The sequence below is a fragment of the Bos indicus genome, chromosome 25, assembly GCF_029378745.1.
Source record: "Bos indicus isolate NIAB-ARS_2022 breed Sahiwal x Tharparkar chromosome 25, NIAB-ARS_B.indTharparkar_mat_pri_1.0, whole genome shotgun sequence".
NCBI classification, from domain to species: Eukaryota; Metazoa; Chordata; class Mammalia; order Artiodactyla; family Bovidae; genus Bos; species Bos indicus.
The window spans coordinates 4,687,531-4,707,898 of NC_091784.1; the positions used below are offsets into that span (position 1 = coordinate 4,687,531).

The following is a 20,368-nucleotide window of genomic DNA, read 5'->3' on the forward strand; positions in this document are numbered from 1 at the left end:
CCAGACTCACGTCCATCGAGTCAGTGATGCCGTCCAGCCATCTCATCCTCTGTTGTCCCCTTGTCCTCCTGCCCCCAATCCCTCCCAGCATCAGGGTCTTTTCCAGTGAGTCAACTCTTCGCATGAGGTGGCCAAAGTACTGGAGTTAGCACACCTTAAAGCAAGCCCTGGAGCACATGATTTTCTGCTTTGTCAGTTGTCCTCCTCATCTTGTCTACCTTTTCCCCTAGTTATTCATCCAGTATTGCCTAATCAGGTCCTTAGTCAGCAGTAGATGTTCCGGGCCATTTGAATTTCTTCTCAGTAATGATTAGCGCTTACAATGATGTTTGACCAGTTCTGGAGACCTCTTGGGAATTAGAGGCACCCACTTTATGTATCTTCATGTATTTCGTGGGGGCTGTCTCATGTAACAGGAAGTTGCTCAGTTTTACAGTGGCAAACTGCTGTTTGTTTTTTTAAATTTTCTTTTTGGTAAACTGGTATTTTTGTAGCATTTTGCTTTACCCCCCTGCAGTAACCATAACAACATAATGCCTTGGTGTATTTCCTCCAAAATGTTCTAAAAATGTGGGCTTGTTAAGAGAAGCTTGACCCCCCTCCCCCTTCCCTAGAGTAACAGACCTGAGAAGAAGAGTGCTGTGAAACCCCTTCCCTGAAGCCAGCTGGGGGAGTAAAGGGTCTCCCAGGTGGACAGCAGGGAGGGCCGGCGCTTTACGTCTGCATCAGGTGGAGCAGTGCTGGCAAGTGTTTGTTACCTAGACTGTTAAAATTTTGCCTAGCCATTTCTTCCCCCACCCTTCTTTTTCTCCCTCCCTCACCTCCCAGCCCAAAACCTCTCTCTTTTTTTTTTTTTTTTTTTTTAAAGTACAGCTGTGTCTGCTGTCTCACCCTACACTGCTAGCCTCCTTTTCCTTTTTAAAAATAATTTAACAAATTTATTCACTTTGGCTGTGCTGAGTCTTCATTGCTGCTCGGGCTTTTTGCCAGTTGTGAGCAGGGCCTTACTCTCTAGTTGCGGTGCCTCGGCTTCTCACTGCAGTGGCTTCTCTGGTTGCTGAGCACAGGCTCTCAGGCACTTGGGCTTCAGTAGTTTCTGCACACGGGCTCTAGAGCACAGGCTCAATAGTTGTGATGTACTGGCTAAGTTGCTCCCAGGCATGTGGGGTTCTCCCGGATCAGGGATCAAATCTGTGTCTCCAACACTGGCAGGAAGATTCTTTACCACTGAGGCACAAGGGAAGCCCTCCATTTCTTTCTTTCTTTCTTTTTTTTTTTTTAAGTAAGGCAGTGTTCTGTTCTTAACCAGGCTTCCAGAGTCCTTAAAATCTAAAAGGTATGTCCTTAATAGCTATATCTGTGGAATGTGAGGGAGGCAGTTTAAAACCATGCAGTGCAACCTTTCTCTTTCAGACCCCCTACAAGGCCCATGTAACCTCCCCCCCCACCACCCGCAACTGCTCATCAGTAGAAATTTTTGTAGTAAATATGGTGCTCAAAGATACTTACTCACTAGCCAGCCAATTTTCTTATGTCTGGGATTCACTTTTAAATGTTCTCTTTGTCATCTGCTCTTTGAGAATACCTCGATTTTGAGAATACCTCACATTCTGGAAATCATCCAGTCACTCAGCAAACCCTGATTAGGTAGGTACCCTGTGTTGAAGTAAGACACGAAGATAAATGAGCTGTGATCTGGAAAAACATAGGTACAAAGAAATGCTGCAGCAGGATACACGTGCTGTAATAGATGATGAAAAGCTTGCTTAGGTGGCTCTTAATGTAATATCAGGTCTCCAAGATCATCCAGCTCATTGTTATCTGACCTTATTTTTAGAAGCAGCACAACTCCATTTTCGGAGGAGTATGCGAGCTGCTGTGTCTGAAATGGGTGGGGGAAGCCCATGGTCTTTCCTGCTCTACCTTCTGTTAAATGCCATCCTCCCTGCAGCTCTCTGAGACGTGCCTCTTATTTTATAAATGAGGCTGTTGGAGTTCCAGAGCAGCAGTGTTTGTAATACAGCTCACTGGCGCAGACCTCGTATTAGAGCTTTTTAGCCTACATGTCAGTCAGACACCAGACTGATAAACAATGATTCAATTTTCTCCCAGTTCTGTGTTCTATTCCTTCAAGAAGTCAGTGAACACATTTCTGTCAGGGGCTTCTCCTCTTCCTGGCTTTGTTAACTGAGCCTGCTTGAAAGGTTTTGCCTCCTTGTGGGCTAAATACAAATCAGTCCTCTTCCCAGGAAGACCCTTTTCCCTGTCATCTGTGGGCAATGAGTGCCAAGTTGCCCCACTTACAGCCTCTTCTGTTTTCTGGTGGAAATTCAGTTTCCCCAGAAATCGCTGTAAAGGATATTTGATGAAGGTGTGATGGATGGCATGAAGCTTACTGTGAAAACAAACCTCTTCTTGTCTCTCTCTAAACTGATGAAGGGATGAGAGGTTAGAGCAGGGTTTCTCAACTTTGGTGCTCTTGACATTTTAGGCTGGATAATTGGTGGTGGTGGTGGTCTGGTGTGTGTGTTGTGTGTGTGTGCACACGTGTGCTTTTACTTTCTGCGCATTGTGGGATTTGAACAGCATTCCTGGCCTCTATACACTAGATGCCAGTAGCTCAGCCCACCCTCCAGTTTTCGCAAGCAGACATCGCTCTGGGTGTGACCGATGTCCCCTTGAGAACCACTGGGTGGGGATTGATTGTCAAGAGAACTAACTGCAAATGAGAGTTACCATATTTATATAAAGTCAAGTTTTCATTTACCTAAACCTTGATTTATAGTGATGAGCTGCTCTGAAGAAACAAAACAAGAACATGTCCCATCCTGGATTCTGACCCGTCTAGAGCATGGGGGGGCCTTCACCTAACTCAGGTTCAGAGGCCCCTGAATAGAAGGTGAACTCCGGAAATCATCTTCCTTTGCGTTCTTTGCAAAACTTACTTTGCTAGATATGCCCAGGTTTTTCTGTTCCTTTTTTGGTATTAGAAATGTTACCAGAAAGAAAACAGTTTCTTCATAGTGAGCATTCATCTCAGCCTGTGACCCTGGAATAGATTTCATGCTACCTACAGGACCTTTCATAGAGAAAGCGGTTTTTCCATTTCTTGACTAAAAATATTCAGAAACATTAGTTAACTTTTGGTGACACTTGCTTTAGTTTACTATTCAGCATCATATGGCAAGCTAAAAATAATAAATAAACGAAAACAGCAGTTTTATAAGTAAACTAAATAATAGACTGAAACAGCAGTTTTATGGTTATCTCATTCAGTTTTCACACCTGCCATGCAGAGCTGTTATCATTACCCTTACAGATGGAGAAACTGAGATTCTGAGAGTAACTGGTCCGAGGCCCCCAGTGGGTGTGCAGCAGAACCAGGGCCTGCCCTGCAGTACCTGACTTGAGCCTGTGCCTTGACCACATGCCTGCACTGCCTCTCGGCCTGTGTGGCAGTGGACTCTTGGCCAGTCATAGTTGAAGTCAGGTTTGTTGGGCTCCTATACACGCTAGCAAAGTAATGCTCAAAATTCTCCAAGCCAGGCTTCAATAGTACGTGAACTTCCAGATGTTCAAGCTCGTTTTAGGAAAGGCAGAGGAACCAAAGATCAAATTTCCAACATCCTGTGGCTCATAGAAAAAGCAAGAGAGTTCCAGAAAAACATTTGCTTTATTGACTATGCCAAAGACTGTGTGGATCACAAAAAACTGGAAAATTCTTAAAAAGATGGGAATACCAGACCACCTAACCTGTCTCCTGAGAAATCTGTATGCAGGTCAAGAAGCAACAGTTAGAACTGGACATGTAACAACAGACTGGTTCCAAATCGGGAAAGGAGTACATCAAAGCTGTATATGGTCACCTTGCTTATTTAACTTATATGCAGAGTACATCATGAGAAATGCTGGACTGGATGAAGCACAAGCTGGAATCAAGATTGCCAGGAGAAGTATCAGTAACATCAGATATGCAGATGACACCACCCTGTGGCAGAAAGTGAAGAAGAACTAAAGAGCCTCTTGATGAAAGTGAAAGTGGAGAGTGAAAAAGTTGGCTTAAAGCTCAGCATTCAGAAAACTAAGATCATGGCATCTGGTCCTATCACTTCATGGCAAATAGATGGGGGAACAATGGAAACAATGACAGACTTTATTTTGGGGGGCTCGAAAATCACTGTCAGTGGTGACTGTAGCCATGAAATTAAAAGACACTTGCTCCTTGGAAGAAAAGTTAGGACCAACCCAGACAGCGTATTAAAAAGCAGAGATGTTACTTTGCCAACAAAGGCCCTTCTAGTCAATGCTATGGTTTTTCCAATGGTCATGTATGGATGTGAGAGTTGGACTATAAAGAAAGCTGAGCACCGAAGAATTGATGCTTTTGAGCTGTGGTGTTGGAGAAGACTCTTGAGAGTGCCTTGGACTGCAAGGAGATCCAACCAGTCCATCCTAAAGGACATCAGTCCTGCGTGTTCATTGGAAGGACTGATGTTGAAGCTAAAACGCCAATATTTTGGCCACCTGATGCAAAGAGCTGACTCATTGGAAAAGACCCTGATGTTGGGAAAGATTGAAGGTGGGAGGAGAAGGGGATGACAGAGGATGAGATGGCTGGATGGCATCACCGACTCAATGGACATGAGTTTGAGTAAGCTCTGGGAGTTTGTGATGGACAGGGAAGCCTGGTGTGCCACAGTCCATGGGGTCACAGAGAGTCAGAGATGACTGAGCAAGTGAACTGAACTATAGGCCAGCTCTAAAGACCACCACGCAATTCACTCATTGCCTCAGTCCCTCTGGTGTCTGGTCAGCACGTTAGCATTGTGCTGTGCAGGTGGGACTTGTGTGTGTGTGGCTGCCGTTAGCCTTGTTGAGCCCATGTTCCAGAAACTTTAAGATAGAGGGATTTGGTCTCCATGTCCTTGGATGTATACTGAAATACAGATACTTATGTTTGTATCTAGATGGTGGTCACATTTACACAGATGCTGAGTTACTGCCAGCAACTACTGCACAGGGAGACTGTGATCTGGGCATCTTGTACTGGTAAGGAAACTAGAGCAGACAGAGTAGTGTGTTCAGTTCAGTTCAGTTTCTCAGTGATGTCCAGCTCTTTGCGACTCCATGAACAGCACTCCAGGCCTCCCTGTCCATCACCAACTCCTGGAGTCCACCCAAACCCATGTCCATTGAGTCGGTGATGCCATCCAACCATCTCATCCTCTGTCGGCCCCTTTTCCTCCTGCCTTCAATCTTTCCCAACATCAGGGTCTTTTCCAATGAGTCAGCTCTTTGCATGAGGTGGCCAAAATATTGGCGTTTTAGCTTCAACATCAGTCCTTCCAATGAACACGCAGGACTGATGTCCTTTAGGATGGACTGGTTGGATCTCCTTGCAGTCTAAGGCACTCTCAAGAGTCTTCTCCAACACCACAGTTCAAAAGCATCAATTCTTTGGTGCTCAGCTTTCTTAACAGTCCAACTCTCGCATCCATACATGACCACTGGAAAAACTATAGCCTTGACTAGACAGACCTTTGTTGACAAAGTAATGTCTCTGCTTTTTAATATGCTGTCTAGGTTGGTTATAACTTTCCTTCCAAGGAGTAAGTGTCTTTTAATTTCATGGGTGCAGTCACCATTGACAGTGATTTTGGAGCCCCAAAAAATAAAATCAGCCACTGTGTCTACTGTTTCCCCATCTGTTTGCCATGAAGTGATGGGACCAGATGCCATGATCTTAGTTTTCTGAATGCTGAGCTTTAAGCCAACTTTTTCACTCTCCACTTTCACTTTCATCAAGAGGCTCTTTAGTTCTTCTTCACTTTCTGCCATAAGGGTGGTATCATCTGCGTATCTGAGGTTATTGATGTGGTATGTGCTGACCTGTTATCTCTGACCTTGGATCCTAGAAGATTTTAGCGAACAGCTGGGGTGTCTAGAAAGAGAGTTTAAGGGTGTTTTGTTAAGTAATCACTCTGCCACCTTGATTTTTCTGCCTTTCAAGTGTGGTTTTGAGGATTGTTGCAGGTGGATTGTTGTTGTTCAGTCACTGAGTCTTGTCTGACTCTGTGACCCTGTAAACAGTAGCACACCAGGCTTCCCTGTCCTTCACTGTCCCCCTGAGTTTTACTAACAGTGAAGACTCTGAATGTTTTGTCTGTTAAGAAAAATTTTATTGAGTTAAAGATTATCCTTGTAAGTCAGCTGTCACTCTGAGAGGCTTTTTAGATTGGAAGAGAGGGCTGGTGTTACACCTGACTGCTAATACTCTCACATCACCTGCAGTATATTTTCTCTACCTTTCCACTCCTGGCTCCTCCTCAGGGACATGTTCATCCATGTACGAATCGGGCCCGATACACCGAGGGAGGAAGACAGTTGCGCACCCCTATTCCTTGAGCTGTTGCCTTGTTATTAGTACAGGGAACCAGAGAGCAGAGTGGCAGCGGGCTGCCTGCTCTGGGGCCCTGACTGCTGCCCCTGGGAGGCCGGGCCTGCGGGGAGCCAGGAGAAGCCGAGCCTCTTGCCCTTGGAGAGGCCGGTGGCTGTTGCTCCTGGTCCGCTGCCACTGTAGACGCATGTCTGTGAGGACAGGGCAGCCTCTTGGGAGTTACCATTCCTGGTCAGGGCTTGTTTGTCTGCACCCACTTCACCCCCCCCTCCCCTCTACTGCCAGAGTCTAGGCAGTTGTGAAAATGCCTGAGAATAATACCTAACTCTGAGGCCTGTGGAAGCATGTTAGGGTCCCAAACAGGTCCAAGGTGAGCCAGAGGAGCCGCCTCATTCGATTGACCAGTGCCTTGGCCTGTGGAGTTGCTGATTTTAGAAGACCTATATGTTGATATATTTTCTGTCCATCACACTCCTGTTACCAAGGCAGAGTATATTTTCAGTAGACAGGAAGATTGGACTGAATAGATCTCAACATGTGGAGAACACGCTTTCAGGTTCTTAAAACCAGCTCTTCTGATTCTCTGTAGTTTCTATGGTAATAGGTACTATAGAAATCTGCAGGCCTTACCTATTGTGACCTCCCCGTGGGGTCAGGATGCCCAAAGCCTCGGCTTCAGCGTCTGCCAGGACCTGGCAGATCTGGCTGCTTCCCTCCAAGCACTGAGGTTGGGGGGTGGGGGGGTGGGCGCCATCCTCCCCCTTGGGACCAGCCGTTTCCAGCCTTGGCCTGCCCTGCTAGTCAACAAAAGCAGGGCCCGCCAGAGGACAGCCTTCTCGGGTTGCCCTGTAATCTGAGTGAGCCAAGGTGAGTGTGTTAGGGGTGGCGGTATAGTCTTCAGATGGGAACCTGAGCATATACTTCTCAGCAACCATAGGATTGAGCTCGCTTTTCTACTAAAAAACAAGTGTCACTCAGTGGTTTAGCCAACCCCTCCACTGTGAGCAGAAGTGCCATGTAACATAACCTCAGTTCCCATGTGGCTAGTAGTCCTGTCAGTAGACACCATACCGGTGTCACCTTTGTGTGCCACTGAGGCCTGGCTGTGGACACTGAACCACCTTGCATTCCGAAGGACTCAAGTTTGGTCCCAGCTTGACTGTTCACTCTGAGTGACATTGGCTGTGTTACTCAGTTCTCTTGATCTTACTTCCTTCATAGTCATGGGACCCTGCTCAGAAGTGACTTAACATGGCGTGTCCACATCTGTTAGACTTCAGTCCAGTGGTCTTCCTCTGCACCGCCCCTTCTGGGTGAACCTGAGGGCCTTTGGTCCCTGCTGGGAGGCTCTATTGAGTCTGTTTGTAGAGAGGAAACGGCTTCCCAGGTGGCTCAGTGGCAAAAGAATCTGTCTGCCAAAGCAGTAGACACCTGAAATGACAGTTTGATCCTTGGGTTGGGAAGATCCCCTGGAGGAGGAAATGGCAACCCACTCAAGTATCCTTGCAGGCAGAATCCTATGGACAGAGGAGCCTGGCAGGCTATAGTCCATGGGGTCCCAAAGGAGTCAGACATGATGCATGTACAGAGGACACATGCATGTAAAGAGGAAATCACCTGGAAGCCCATAGCACTTCTAGGTTTTCCAAGGTGGAAATTTGGCAGCAGCATCCTAAGCCCCCATGGTTTCCTGCCACTCCCAACACTGTTTATGTCATCATTTATGAGAGAAGCCGAGGTCACAGGTGACAGTTGTTGCACCTGAATGAAAGAAAATGTGGCTGACCACTTAATCCATAGGACACATGCTTTCTAGATTGTTCCAAAGTTGGAAGGATTTTTGCTTGATTGTGCCTAGGGGTGACCCACAGTCTCATCAGAACTTATGCTGTTACAACTGGCCTTGTGGCTATCTGGTGCCTAAGCTTTGTTCTTATAAAATCCCAGCCTGACTGTTCTAGAATTCAGTCATGACTTCAGCCCCCACCCCTCAGGTGCTTCTCATGGGACTAAAAAGCCTTGTCTTCTCAGCCCCAAGACCCAGTGACACTCAGGAAACAGAGCAGGTCTTGTAGTAGGAAGTGGCATCTTTGGTGCCAGCAGCCAGTGGACTTCTGGCCCCTTCTCTGCTCTTTTTAACGTTTCAGGTATCATCGCAGTGTCTGAATTCTTGCTCAGCTGTATTTGAACGTGCTAGAGATGAGCCCACCGCTCCCCAGCGAACACAACCTGCCTGAGAAGTCTTAGACTTCCTGAGTCCAGTTTTTGAAGTTACTAAGAGGCTAGTGCCCTTAGTTGCTTTCTGGTTGCTTGTTGCCAGATATGCAGGTGTGTGTTGAGTAAACCTGACGCAAGAGCTTTGTGTCCCTAGACTCCTCACTTTTCCAAAATTGCTTGTCTGAACTTGCTCTTTGTCAAGAGGTTAATAGTCATCCATTCAATTAACTGTGGGATTGAATTCACCCAGTAACCAAAATGAAAGGGGTGAAGCTTGTGTATAAGAATTCCTGAGGTGTGGCAGCACCAGAGTTCAGAGACCTCATGTCATTCATTCTATAGACTCAGAAGGTGGTGACCTATAGGATATGGTCTCCTCAGGGGTTTGGGAGGCCCCTCTTCTCGGCTGCTTTGTTGGATTAGAGCTGAGTCGGCCCTGTGCACTGCTCCCAACACCCAGCTCAGCCAGCGTCCAGCAGCATCTGCAGTGAGAATTTTCTAGCTGCAGCGGTCACAGATCTCACCTCAGAAAGAACAGGAATTCCCTTTTCCTGACACTGGCAGAGGAAAAGGCCAGAGTCACAAGTCCTCACATGTAACTGACTGCCCAGAATTACCTTTGGATACATCAGATTTCATATTCATCCTCAGTGTTTCAGAACCACCCACCTGTTCACTTTGTCCAACAACTTCTCAAGAGATCATCAGCACTTTTCAGCCGCGTTAGTTTCATGAAGCCCTTGTACACACGTTAGCTCCTTCAGTCTTCACAGCACACTTGAGAATGTGGAGCAAAGAGAGTTTTGTTACCCAGTTTTATGGATGTGGAAACTCAGCTTTCAGAACGATACGCCTTACCGCAGCCATGGAACTACTAAACACTGAAATTGCAGCCCAAACCTTTCTAACTCTAAAGACCTCATCCTTTGGACAGGGCCCATCTACCTTTCCCTTCCTCAAGGTGAGCTGGGTCTAGAGCAGTAATCAACAGCAGGTGGGAGCCCGGACGTGACCCCTGTAAACTGACAGGTTCACTGAGCTCCCTCCTGCCCCCCAACTTCCAGCCCTCCCTGAGGTCTGGGAGCAGCGCAGGGACGGTCAGGTGGTCGTTTACTGCAGGAAGCAGGTTGCACCCCTCTTCACATCCATTGCCAGATGAGATGCAAAACTGGCCCTCGGTGTGAGGTTTACCCCTCTCAATACTGGATTTTAAACAGTGCTCAGGAGAGCAAGTCTATTTCCACGTTGCATCCGGGAATAGGGCTTCTTCCACTTGTTGAGTTTCCTGGTGTCGTAGCAAGGTCTGAAAAAAGCTCACCAGAAGTGTCTCGTCTCCCAGGGTAGACCAGTTAATAAACAGCTCACTCTCAGTTTTTTCTGTAACGTTGACACCTGTTGTAAAGTGGTTTCATCTTCGTCATCTATTTGATCTTCATAGTAGTCTTGTACTGAGTGCTGGGTAGGTGTTCCTCCCATTTCACAGGTGAAACGTGGAGAGAGCCCGAGGTTAGGAGGCTGAGAGCTGCACTGTCCCGCTCCCGGCTTCCTCCCTCCTGCTGCCTCCACAGGAGCCCTGGCTCCTGTGTTTGTTTGTCCTGGCGTTGTTTGTCCCCCAGATCATGTTAGGCTTATAAGTAGCATGTTAGAATTTACTCTTCTTTCATAGACACTCAGAAAGGAATATGTGTGATGGGTAAACAACCTGTTTCTTCATAGCTGCTGAGGCCTGCCTGATAAAGAGTATGTGGCACCATTAAGAACTGACTTAGCCTGCTTTATGGGATTGTTCAACAAGAACAGAGGGGTGAAAAGCCTTCAGGGGATATAGGGAAGGAACAGCTCCTATAGCCCAGGAAAGGGAGCGTCTTGTTCTGTGTTTATCATCTGAAGACATTTTCAGGGCACATGCTCGTATTTACGTGCTGAAGACATTTGTGTTGTACATGGTTTTTGTGAGCAGTGAGGCATCATTTTTACCCGTGACCCTCCTGAATGTCACAGTGTAAGTAGGTGGGGTGAGATCATAAACAGAGGTGGATGTGATGAAAGCTATTAGTTCAGCCAGAAGAGTGGAAAACACACACATGCACACACACCCCCCACATCCACGGGCTGTGGGAAGAAAGCTGCACCAGTGACTAGAGGCAGGACTGAGACAGAAGGAGCCAAGGGCCTCCTTACCTGCAGTGCTGGCTACGAAAAGCAGCCAGAGCCCCAGGAAGGGCCTGCCCTCACAGGCCTGCAGGCGAGGAGCAGCAGCCTTCCTGGGCAGGGGGGTGTGGATGTGGACTGGGCCTGGTGGAGAGGTCAGGGGCCAGTGCCCAGCCCTGATACGGGGAGAGCAGCCGGGGGCAGGGACTCTGGGGCAGACCCTGGGAGGGGAGCAGTGAACTCTCGGGGAGCCGCAGGAGAAACACAGCACTGGCCGCTCAACGAGGGTGCCAGCCCCCTTGGGCCCTGTGAGTGAGAATGGCCTTGGCCAGCTCAGAGGCACAGGAATTACAAACAAGTCTGTAGTTAGAAAAAAACGGACCACCAGAGAGAGGGGTGGAGGTGGGGAGAAGGGAAGGAGGAGGGGATGGAGTCAGAGCTGAAGAAAAGTAAAACTAGATTTCACACCATCTAACTCAGAGGTGTAGTACCCAATTAAAATTTTTATTGTTTTGTTTGGTATTTTAGAATTGAATCCATAACTTATTGTCACTGTCTCACCACCCTCTTCGTTTACCTAGCCTGGTCGGTAGGCATTTCATTTATGCAACGGCATCCATTACAGCTCAAGCTGGAGGCTCCCCAGGGCGCTGGGCTGTACGTGATTTGGAACGTGGTGTTGGATTCTGAGCAGCTCAGCCTGAGGGAGTCTTGCTCTGTCTTGTAGGATATGCTTCCAGCTTAACAGGGAAAACAGGATGATGGCCCTTGTGGCTGTGATGCCAGTTCTAGACTGGAGTGGACCCTGAGCCTCACACAGCCCTCTCGAGGCAGCCAGGGCCTCCGGTGTCCAGTGGAGGCCTTTGTGCAGGGAGCGAGCAGCCCCTCACCTTCCCTCTGGCCGCCATCTCTGCGCACAGGAGACCAGCTCCCCCTCAGGTCATGGGCCTCCATCTGCGCGCTGTGGCAGTTGGTGTCTGGCCACCTCGATTCCAGTAGGCAGGAGAGCTATACTGTTTCCAGCCACCGGTCACTGCCTTTCCGCCTCACTTCCCCCTCCCTCTCACGTGCTGGCCAACTCTGCAGCCTGCCCCTTTCCCTGGTTGTGGTTTCCCAGGGCAAAGGAAAAGAATGGGCATGAAGAAAAGAATTGTGACAGCTGAAGTCTCCATTGTGCCTTTGGGGGAGGGAGTGGGGATCACGTTTCTGTCTGGCAGCCAGGCTGACTGACCTGAGGTTTGCTGACGTGAGTTTGTAGAGCAGGCCTTAACGTCTTTGAACTTGTCTGTTCTTTAAGAAGCCCTAGAGCCTTGAGCCTGTCATTCCCCAGGGCAGAGGCTTTGAAATGAGTGTTCTGGATCTGCTGGGCCAGGTGCACCAGAGAGAACACTGGTAATCAGGACAGTGTTGCCGTTTCTCTCAGAGCAGGTGTGGGAGTGAAAACCAGTCATGATCAGTGAATAGCTAGGAGTACAGGGGTTACAGGGTTGTGGAAGCAGATTTTATACACAGAGGGTCACGGTGTTGTCGGGAAGTAGAAGAAGAGGGCCTGACCTCTATAGATAGACATTTCTGGAATTAGTAGGAGCACAGTGAAGGGCCCTGGGGACTTCTGGGGACTCACTGGTGTAGCACAGAGACTTAGACGGCTCCCCCAGTCCTGTTCTCTCTGTCCCCCTCCTCCTTCTCCCCTGCCTGTCCCTCCTGCTTTCAAAAGAATGGAGCCACTTTGCATAGAAGGAGCCAATTGGCTAAAATGTCCAACAAACAACAGGTATTTATAGTTTTCCAGAGTCCCTTCCTGCCATCACTGGTGTACTTAGTTATCCGTCGTCCTAGTCAGTGTTTGGGGTCTTTTTTTTTGTTAGGATTTTTTTTGTTTTGATGTGGACCATTTTTAGTCTTTATTGAATTTGTTAACAGTTGCTTCTGTTTTATGTTTTGGTTTTTGCCTGGGAAGTATGTGGGATCTTAGCTTCCCGATTAGGGATTGAGCCCACACCTCTTGCATTGGAAGGCGAAGTCTCAGCCACTTATTTTAAACAAAGAAGTTGATGCAGACGTTTTCATGCCTGGGTACTGCCCGTCAACTTGTTGCCGTGGTGCCAGGATTCCATTGTTTGCTGCTGTTTAAATAGCCCTGCCCTGTATTGTTAGGCTGGGTGACTTTTTTCAAATGTTATAGTATAGCTATTTATCATTTTGGTACAGATTACTTACTGTTAATACCTCTTGAGGTATATTTCCCACAGTGGACTATTTTGGGATCTTTTTGTTTTTGTCGGATGCAGGGTGGGGCAGCTTCTTATGGATTACAGTCTAGAAAGGCTCCATGTTCTTGATTTGGCCTTTGATTTTCTAGGATTATAGTGGTTCCTGCAAAGAGAAAGGATTGGAGTGTAGAAGTCAGCCTGACCAAGTTTGACCATGTAGCTTTTCAAAGAATGAAGTGAATTCTGTTTCTGACATACAAGGTGGCTCCTAAATCCCCCCGCCCCGCCCCTCCCACCCCGGCCACTCCCTCGAGGAATAGTGGCCAGGCCTCCAGGCGGCCCTCTTTCTGGAACTCAGCCCGTGTAGGGTGAAGATGCTAAATGAGCCTTCCTGAGAATGTTCTCCTTCCTGCCAGAGGGCACTTTCAGCCTGCGTTGTGTGCGTGCTTGCTAAGTTGCTTCAGTCGTGTCCGACTCTTTGCCACACTATGGACTGTAGCCCTCCAGGCTCCTCTGTCCATGGGGTTGTCCAGGCAAGAATACTGGAGTGGGTTGCCCTCCCCTTCTCTGGGGATCTTCCCGACCCAGGGATCGAACCCACCTCTCCTGTGGCTCCTGCATTTGAGGTGGATTCTTTACCACTGAGCCACCAGGGAAGTGCTCAGCCTGCGTTAGGGACTCAGTATAATTGCTGCTGGAATGGGATAAACTGGTATCTACCCTTCCTTCAAAGCAAAATTTTTCAACCCTGTTCTGAGTTTAGAACCTGTTGAGGTGGTAGACCGCAGATTGTGCCTTGCTGTCCATTGGCGCCTGCTGTTGGTGGAACGCTTTACAGTATTTCCCGTGTGCCTTCTTTCCTTTGATTTGTTTTCAGCAAGTGTTTTTATGGAGAGCCTATTTCCGAGGCCCTGGAGCTATAGCAGTGAAGCAGACAGCTGCGGCCCTGTCCCCGGGGCTAGAGTCTGGCCTTCTGGGAATGGGGATGCAGAATTCAGGGCTGTTGGGCAGGACCAGTGGAAGAGGGTGGAGGGTGTGCCAGAGGAGGTACTGGCACAAATAAACTGCTGCTGCAGAAAAAAACAGTCTGCACCACAGTGTTCACCAGCATTTTTATAGAGGAGAGTATATCTGATTTGTCAGGAGGAGGTCCCATTTTCTATATTCTGCTATTTCTATTCCCTCTTTTTTCCAGCTTTAGTGAAGTATCATTGACAATAAAATTGTAATATATTTAAAAATGTATAAAAGTGATGACTTGGTATATGTATACATTGACTTAACATATCCATCACCTCACATATTTACCCTTTTAAAGAAATGAGAACGATTCAAGATCTGTTCTCTTAGCAGATTTCAGTTATGCAGTTCAGTATTATCAACTATAGTCCATATAGTCAAAGCTAGGGTTTTTGCAGTGGTCATATACAGATGTGAGAGTTGGACCATAAAGAAGACTGAGCACCAAAGAATTGATGCTTTTGAACTGGGTTGCTAGAGAAGACTCTTGAGAGTCCCTTGGACAGCAAGGAGATTAAACCAGTCAATCCTAAAGGAAATCAACCCTGAATATTCATTGGAAGGACTGATGCTTGAAGCTCCAGTACTTTGGCCAGTTGATGCGAAGAGCTAACTCATTTGAAAAGACCCTGATGCTGGGAAATATTGAAGGCAAAGGACGGGGGCAGAAGAGGGTGAGATGGTTAGATAGCATCACTGACTCAATGAACATGAATCTGAGCAAATTCTGGGAGATACTGAAGGACAGAGGAGCCTGGAGTCCTGCATTCCATGGGGTTGCAAAGAGTAGGGCATGACTTAGTGACTGAACAACAATTATCAACTATAGTCACCATGCTTTTCATTAGATTCTCAGACCTTATTCACAATATAACTGAAAATTTTTACCATTTTACCAGCCATTCCCATTTCTTCCACTCCCAGGCAATCCCCATTCCATTGTTTTCTCTGAATTGAACCTTTTTTTAAAAAGATTGCACACAGAAAGAGTATCATGCCTTGTCTGGCTTATTTTACTCTCTGCTATTTTCTAAGCGTTCCTGGAACAAGTGCACCATCATACCTAATATTTACTGAGTGCTTACCACGTGGCAGGCACTGTGCTTCTGTGTTCTTAATCCTTCCTGTCATTAATTCCATTGTATAAATGCTAAATCTAAAGTTGAGAGAAGTTTCAGAAAGACTGCTGAGCGAAACCAGGCCTTGTAATATCTCCAAAGATAACAAAGGAGATGTCATCTAGGGAAAACTCAGAAAGGAAATGCAGCAACATACTAATGGTGGTTATCTGTGGGCTGAGATAGAAGTGGTTTTTTATCCTTTCGGGGATCATTTATTATACTTCTTTGTCCCCCTAGACACCTATTTCTGGGCAGAGCTCAGTAACGCTCGGTAAGAAGACACTGGTTGAGGTAGAAAGTTCAGGTCTCTCCTTCCTTTGGCTTGATTTGGCCCCAGTGATAGTAGCTCTGGTCCTGTGTTACTGCTGGTGTTGGGGCAGCTGTGCTGCTATTCCCAGATGGGCTTCCCCCGTCGCACAGTCAGGTGGAGCGTGAACTTGGCGCCTTCCAGGACCAGATCTCCCGGGCTGACGAACGCAGAGGCAGTGGGCATCGACTGGCCTACATGTGTCACTTCTTCTAGCTCGGCAGAGTCTGGAGTGGGCTGGAGGCAGTCTGCTCACGTGGTGACTCGGTGCAGCTCGTCAGGGGCCTTTGGAGCCGCCCCGAGGGGATGCTCTCTGCACAAGGGCGCCCGCCTCTAACAGGCAGGCTGGCTGGTTCCGATGCGCTCGCTGCCACACTGAGAGCTGCCGCACTGCTGCTTTTTTTATTTAAGTCATATTCCTTTGTTATTTTATGTTTTACGTAACTTTTGATATAATCTCAAAAATACAGAAAAGTTGTAAGAACGGTACGTAGAATCCTTGTGTATGTTTCATCCAGGTTCACCGTCAGCACTGACTCTAGTGCTTCACTTGTATGTCCCCCCCGCTGCAGTGTATGTGCCTGTACACACACACACACACACGCGCGCGCGCGCGCACACACTCTGTCTCTGAACCATTTGACAAGTTGCAGGTAATATGCCCCATTACTTGTGACTATGCGAGTGTGTGTTTCCTAAAACAAGGACATTCTTGTAAATAAGCACAGTGCAGTTATAAAAATCAGTAAGTTCAGCATCAATACAGTGCTATTACCACTGTCCATATTCACATTTTGTCCAGTGCAGATACGGTCCCGTGACAGCAGAGCTTTATTTTTATGAAAACTTCCCCGAGGCCTGTGGCGCCTCCTTGTGGTGTTGCTCAGGGCGAGCAGAACCGGCGGGCACCTGGGGAGTGACTGCCGCAGGCGCCACATCCCCTGCTCCCCTGTCTCCGCAGGACCAGAGGCGTGAGAGCAGCAGCCATGTCAGCGGAACTGGAGACCTCAGAGGGGTTGGATGAGCCGGAGAAAAAGATCTCCGGGGTCCCAGAGAAGGAAAACCACACCAGGTGAGTGGTGGCAGCCGTGGTGCAGTCAGGTCGTGCTGCCGGGCCCCAGGATGCTCCGTGCCCCGCCGCCGCCTCGCCCTCGCCCCCGGCCCACGCAGGGAGGCAGGACAGGCACTGCTCCAAGTGCTGAGTCATGGGATTTGATGATGCTCCTGGCCGTTTCTTCTTCCTGGAATTCTGAGCGTTTTGTCATCTGGGGTGAGCAAGGGTAATCAGAGGCAAAGCTGGCACCTTTCCAGTGTCTTCCACCCCTCAGATGTGGGAGTAGCTCTTAACTCCAGGGCTTTCCTTACTGGGTTGGGGGCAATTCACTTGAAGCCTCCAGTCACCCGGGCCTGTTCTTCATCATTCTCAGCCTCTCCTTATAGCCCTGTCATTGGCAAAGTTCTCTTTTTACATCTTGGAATAATTGCTGAAAATAAACTGTTGGCAGCACATGAGTGATATGAGCCAATCTCCCAAAGAGGCCAGCAGAGCCTGGGCCGTGAGACGCCAGGCTTTTCTCGCTCTGGTCGACAGGTGTGTGGATGCACAGGAGTCCCTGCCCAGCACCTTCTCTGCCTTGTCTGGTGCTGGCATCTGTCGTGTGATTTTGTTCAGCAGTACAGGCCTTGGTCCTGGCTCTTGCCTCCCCAGCCTCGCTCTCAGTCCCATCCTTCTGTGCCGGGTCCCAGCTTCATGTCATCCTCAGGGGCTGTGGGTCCAAGGTGGGAGGAAAGCAGCTGGGCCACCCCAGGAGGTGCACGGTCTGTTCTCTCAGGGGTGTGGATCCTGGGAGACACCTTCCCCAAAGTCGTCTGTTCCTTGAGGTCAGCACACACTGTGGTAGGGTGAGGTATGTGTTTCTTCGGGCGGGCACAGAAGCCAAGCATCACTCATTTGGGTGCTTCAGAGAGACCCGGGCACGGTGGAGTGGGTCAGAGTCATCCAGAGTCCGAGTCCTGGGAGCAGACCCACGTCTGCCTGTGCTTTGCTCCCTGCTGAGAGGCTGGAATCACGTTTCTGAGCAGCCTCTGCCTCGAGCTCGGCGAGTGGTCAGCCTGGAGTTGGAAGGCTAATTCGCACATGCTTTCTCCATAGGATGGCAGACCTTTCCGAGCTCCTGAAGGAAGGGACCAAGGAATCACATGACCGGGCGGAAAACACCCAGTTTGTCAAGGACTTCTTGAAAGGCAACATCAGGAAGGAGCTATTCAAGGTTTGTGCCCTCAGTCGTGAACTGGGTTGGGCTGGGGGCCCTTAGTCCCACAGGGTTGCCTATCCCCCAGCTTTCCTCCACACCTCATGTTTTCTCAGCATCAGGCTGTGGTTTCATGTCTTAAAAGGAATAAGGTAGTGATGTAAAGGAAGTGATCTGTGTTCCAAAGAATTCACCATGTCATTCCTTTAAGAAACAAACGCTTCCTGCACACGTGAAATAACTCACTGTAAAAGTGGGGAGCGGAGGGGGTGCTCAGGAGTGTGGGCAGTGGGCTTGGGAGTTGCTGGCCCAGGCCCTGGCCCTCTCCCATGGTCTCCCCATCGCCCTTGGCAGCTGGCCACCACCGCGCTGTACTTCACCTACTCCGCCTTGGAGGAGGAGATCGACCGGAACAAGGACCACCCAGCCTTTGCCCCCTTGTACTTCCCCACGGAGCTACACCGGAAGAAGGCGCTGATCAGGGACATGGAGTATCTCTACGGCGAGCACTGGGAGGAGCAGGCGCAGTGCTCCGAGGCCACCCGGAAGTACGTGGAGCGGATCCACGAGGTGGGGCAGAACGAACCAGAGCTGCTGGTGGCCCACGCCTACACCCGCTACATGGGGGACCTCTCGGGGGGCCAGGTGCTGAAGAAGGTGGCCCAGCGGGCCCTGAAACTCCCCAGTACGGGGGAAGGGACCCAGTTCTACCTGTTTGAGAATGTGGACAACGCACAGCAGTTCAAGCAGTTGTACCGGGCCAGGATGAACGCCCTCGACCTGAACCTAGAGACCAAAGAGAAGATCGTGGAGGAGGCCAACAAGGCCTTTGAGTTCAACATGCAGGTACTGCCAGGGCCAGGCGGGAAGGGCGTCTGCCGGCAGGGCTGCCCCAGAGCCGCTTGAGGGGCATCAGTGCCCTCAGACAGATAGGCTGCCTGAGCGCAAGTCTAGCAACTAGACAGGCCAGCAGGCACAACCCCAGTCAGGCTTCCACCCTGTGTGATCAACAGCCTGTGTGTGGTGCTTTGGGAAGGTGACACCCCAGCATGTTGAAGGGTCGGGAAGGTGGGAGCTATCTCCCTCCCTCTCACCCCAGGCTTCTGGTCTGAAGGAATGTGGAGTTCCCCCTTTTTAGCAAGGGTTGCTGTGAAAAGTCCTGCTTGGTAAGTTCAGAGAGAGAACCAAAGAGAATGATTCCGTTTACAAGTAGCTGTTAGACAGGCCCAAGTCTGGCAGGCCGGTTCTGTGTCCAGAGCCCAGGCCCTGCCCTCCGCTCCAGGGAAGTGCCGGCCTGAGCATAGGCCTGAGGGCCCCTCAGGACCAGCCAGCCCTGCCAGGGCTGCCTCCTCCCACCTTCCTGTTTCTTGCTAGAAATACCCAGCAAGAACGTGCTGGGGATCCCACGGCATGGGGGGCAGTGCTTTCTCCTTTCTCCTGTCTGCCCCCTGGGGGTGTCCGCCCGTGGGCTCTCAGCCTGGGCAGCACAGGTGCAGCCACACCTCCCAGAGCTCCCCCTCGGGGGAGGTGTCCACCCCGTACACTCCCGTCCCTGCCTGCTCGGCCCGTCTGGGGACACAGGCTGGTGATGGCTGTTGATCCTTTGCACCTGCAGGTGTTCAATGAACTGGACCAGGCTGGCTCCTTGCTGGCCAAAGAAACCCTGGAGGACGGGCTCCCTGCGCACGACGGGCTTCCTGCGCACGGCAGACTGCCCACGCAGGACGGGCTTCCCGTGCACGACGGGAAAGGAGACTTGCGGAAGTGCCCCTACTACGCTGCTCAGCTAGACAAAGGTAGGCCTCACGTGTCCTGCGCGCCCGGGGCAGGTGTGTTGGCCCCCACTCACGGCATGTCCCCTCGGTGCTGCTGCGCAGGTGCCCTGGAAGGCAGCAGCTGCCCCTTTGGAGCAGCCCTGGCTGTGCTGCGAAGGCCCGGCCTCCAGTTCCTGCTGGCCGCCAGCGTGGCCCTGGCTGCCGGCCTCCTGGCTTGGTACTCCATGTGAAGGACCCACCGTTCCACACTGCGCTGCCTCCTGTCCACCGGCCCGCCCTGCCTCCACCCACGACCAAACTGCCACCTCAGGTGACTTTCCTAATGCTGGCCTTGAGAAAACAAGCAACCAATAAAAGCCAGAGACTGAAGCCTTTGCTTGTCAGCATCCTGCCTGCGGGCCAAACGCTGAGCTGGGTGCAGGCCCGCCCCCCGAGCCCCCCGGCCCTGGCAGCAGGAGCAGTCCGCAGGCTGGCCTAGGCCTCTGGGACCAGCGCTGCTGCCAGGGCCCCCGCACCTCTGACCCAAGGCTGGCTCGCTCCCCTTTTCCTTGTTGTGTCTGCACCTAGGTGGGTGTCTTTCCTGTGCTGGGAGTAGATCGCCAGCAAGTTCAGGCCCCAGAGCTGTGGGAGGGTGGGGGCCTCCCCAGATGGGCTGCTCTTTTTCTGGACTTCTCCTGGGGTTAGCAGCCAGAAGTTGGGCTTTCGCCTCGCCTCAGAGGTCCTGGAGCTCCGTCCTGGGCAGCCAGTCCTCACGCCTGTCAAGCAGACACCCGAGTTGGGGTCAGTTTGGCCGTGGGCTGTCTCCTCTGACCTGTGAAAATGCTTCTGCACTCAATAAAGTGGATTCTGCTAGTCGCCTCCCTCCTTTCTGGTGTGACGCCATCCCTGTCGGTGCCCGGCAGCCCCTCGCTCTCC

At 50.1% G+C, this 20,368-nt stretch overlaps 1 protein-coding gene across 2 annotated transcripts in view; it reads left to right on the forward strand.

Moving 5' to 3' along the window:
- Positions 1 to 20,305, forward strand: part of HMOX2 (heme oxygenase 2) — a 28,173-nt gene extending 7,868 nt beyond the window's left edge. Inside the window, exons 1-6 of one of the 2 annotated variants that reach the window (XM_070779578.1) lie at positions 7,157 to 7,264; positions 16,388 to 16,498; positions 17,579 to 17,696; positions 18,033 to 18,524; positions 19,294 to 19,474; positions 19,556 to 20,305. In XM_070779578.1, the coding sequence (XP_070635679.1) occupies positions 16,413 to 16,498; positions 17,579 to 17,696; positions 18,033 to 18,524; positions 19,294 to 19,474; positions 19,556 to 19,683 (1,005 nt within the window). In that variant the 5' untranslated portion in view covers positions 7,157 to 7,264; positions 16,388 to 16,412 and the 3' untranslated portion in view covers positions 19,684 to 20,305. Of the gene's footprint in view, positions 1 to 7,156; positions 7,265 to 16,387; positions 16,499 to 17,578; positions 17,697 to 18,032; positions 18,525 to 19,293; positions 19,475 to 19,555 lie in introns of those variants that run through there. The other variant, XM_019987742.2, reaches the window with a different exon arrangement.
- Positions 20,306 to 20,368: the final 63 nt, after the last annotated feature.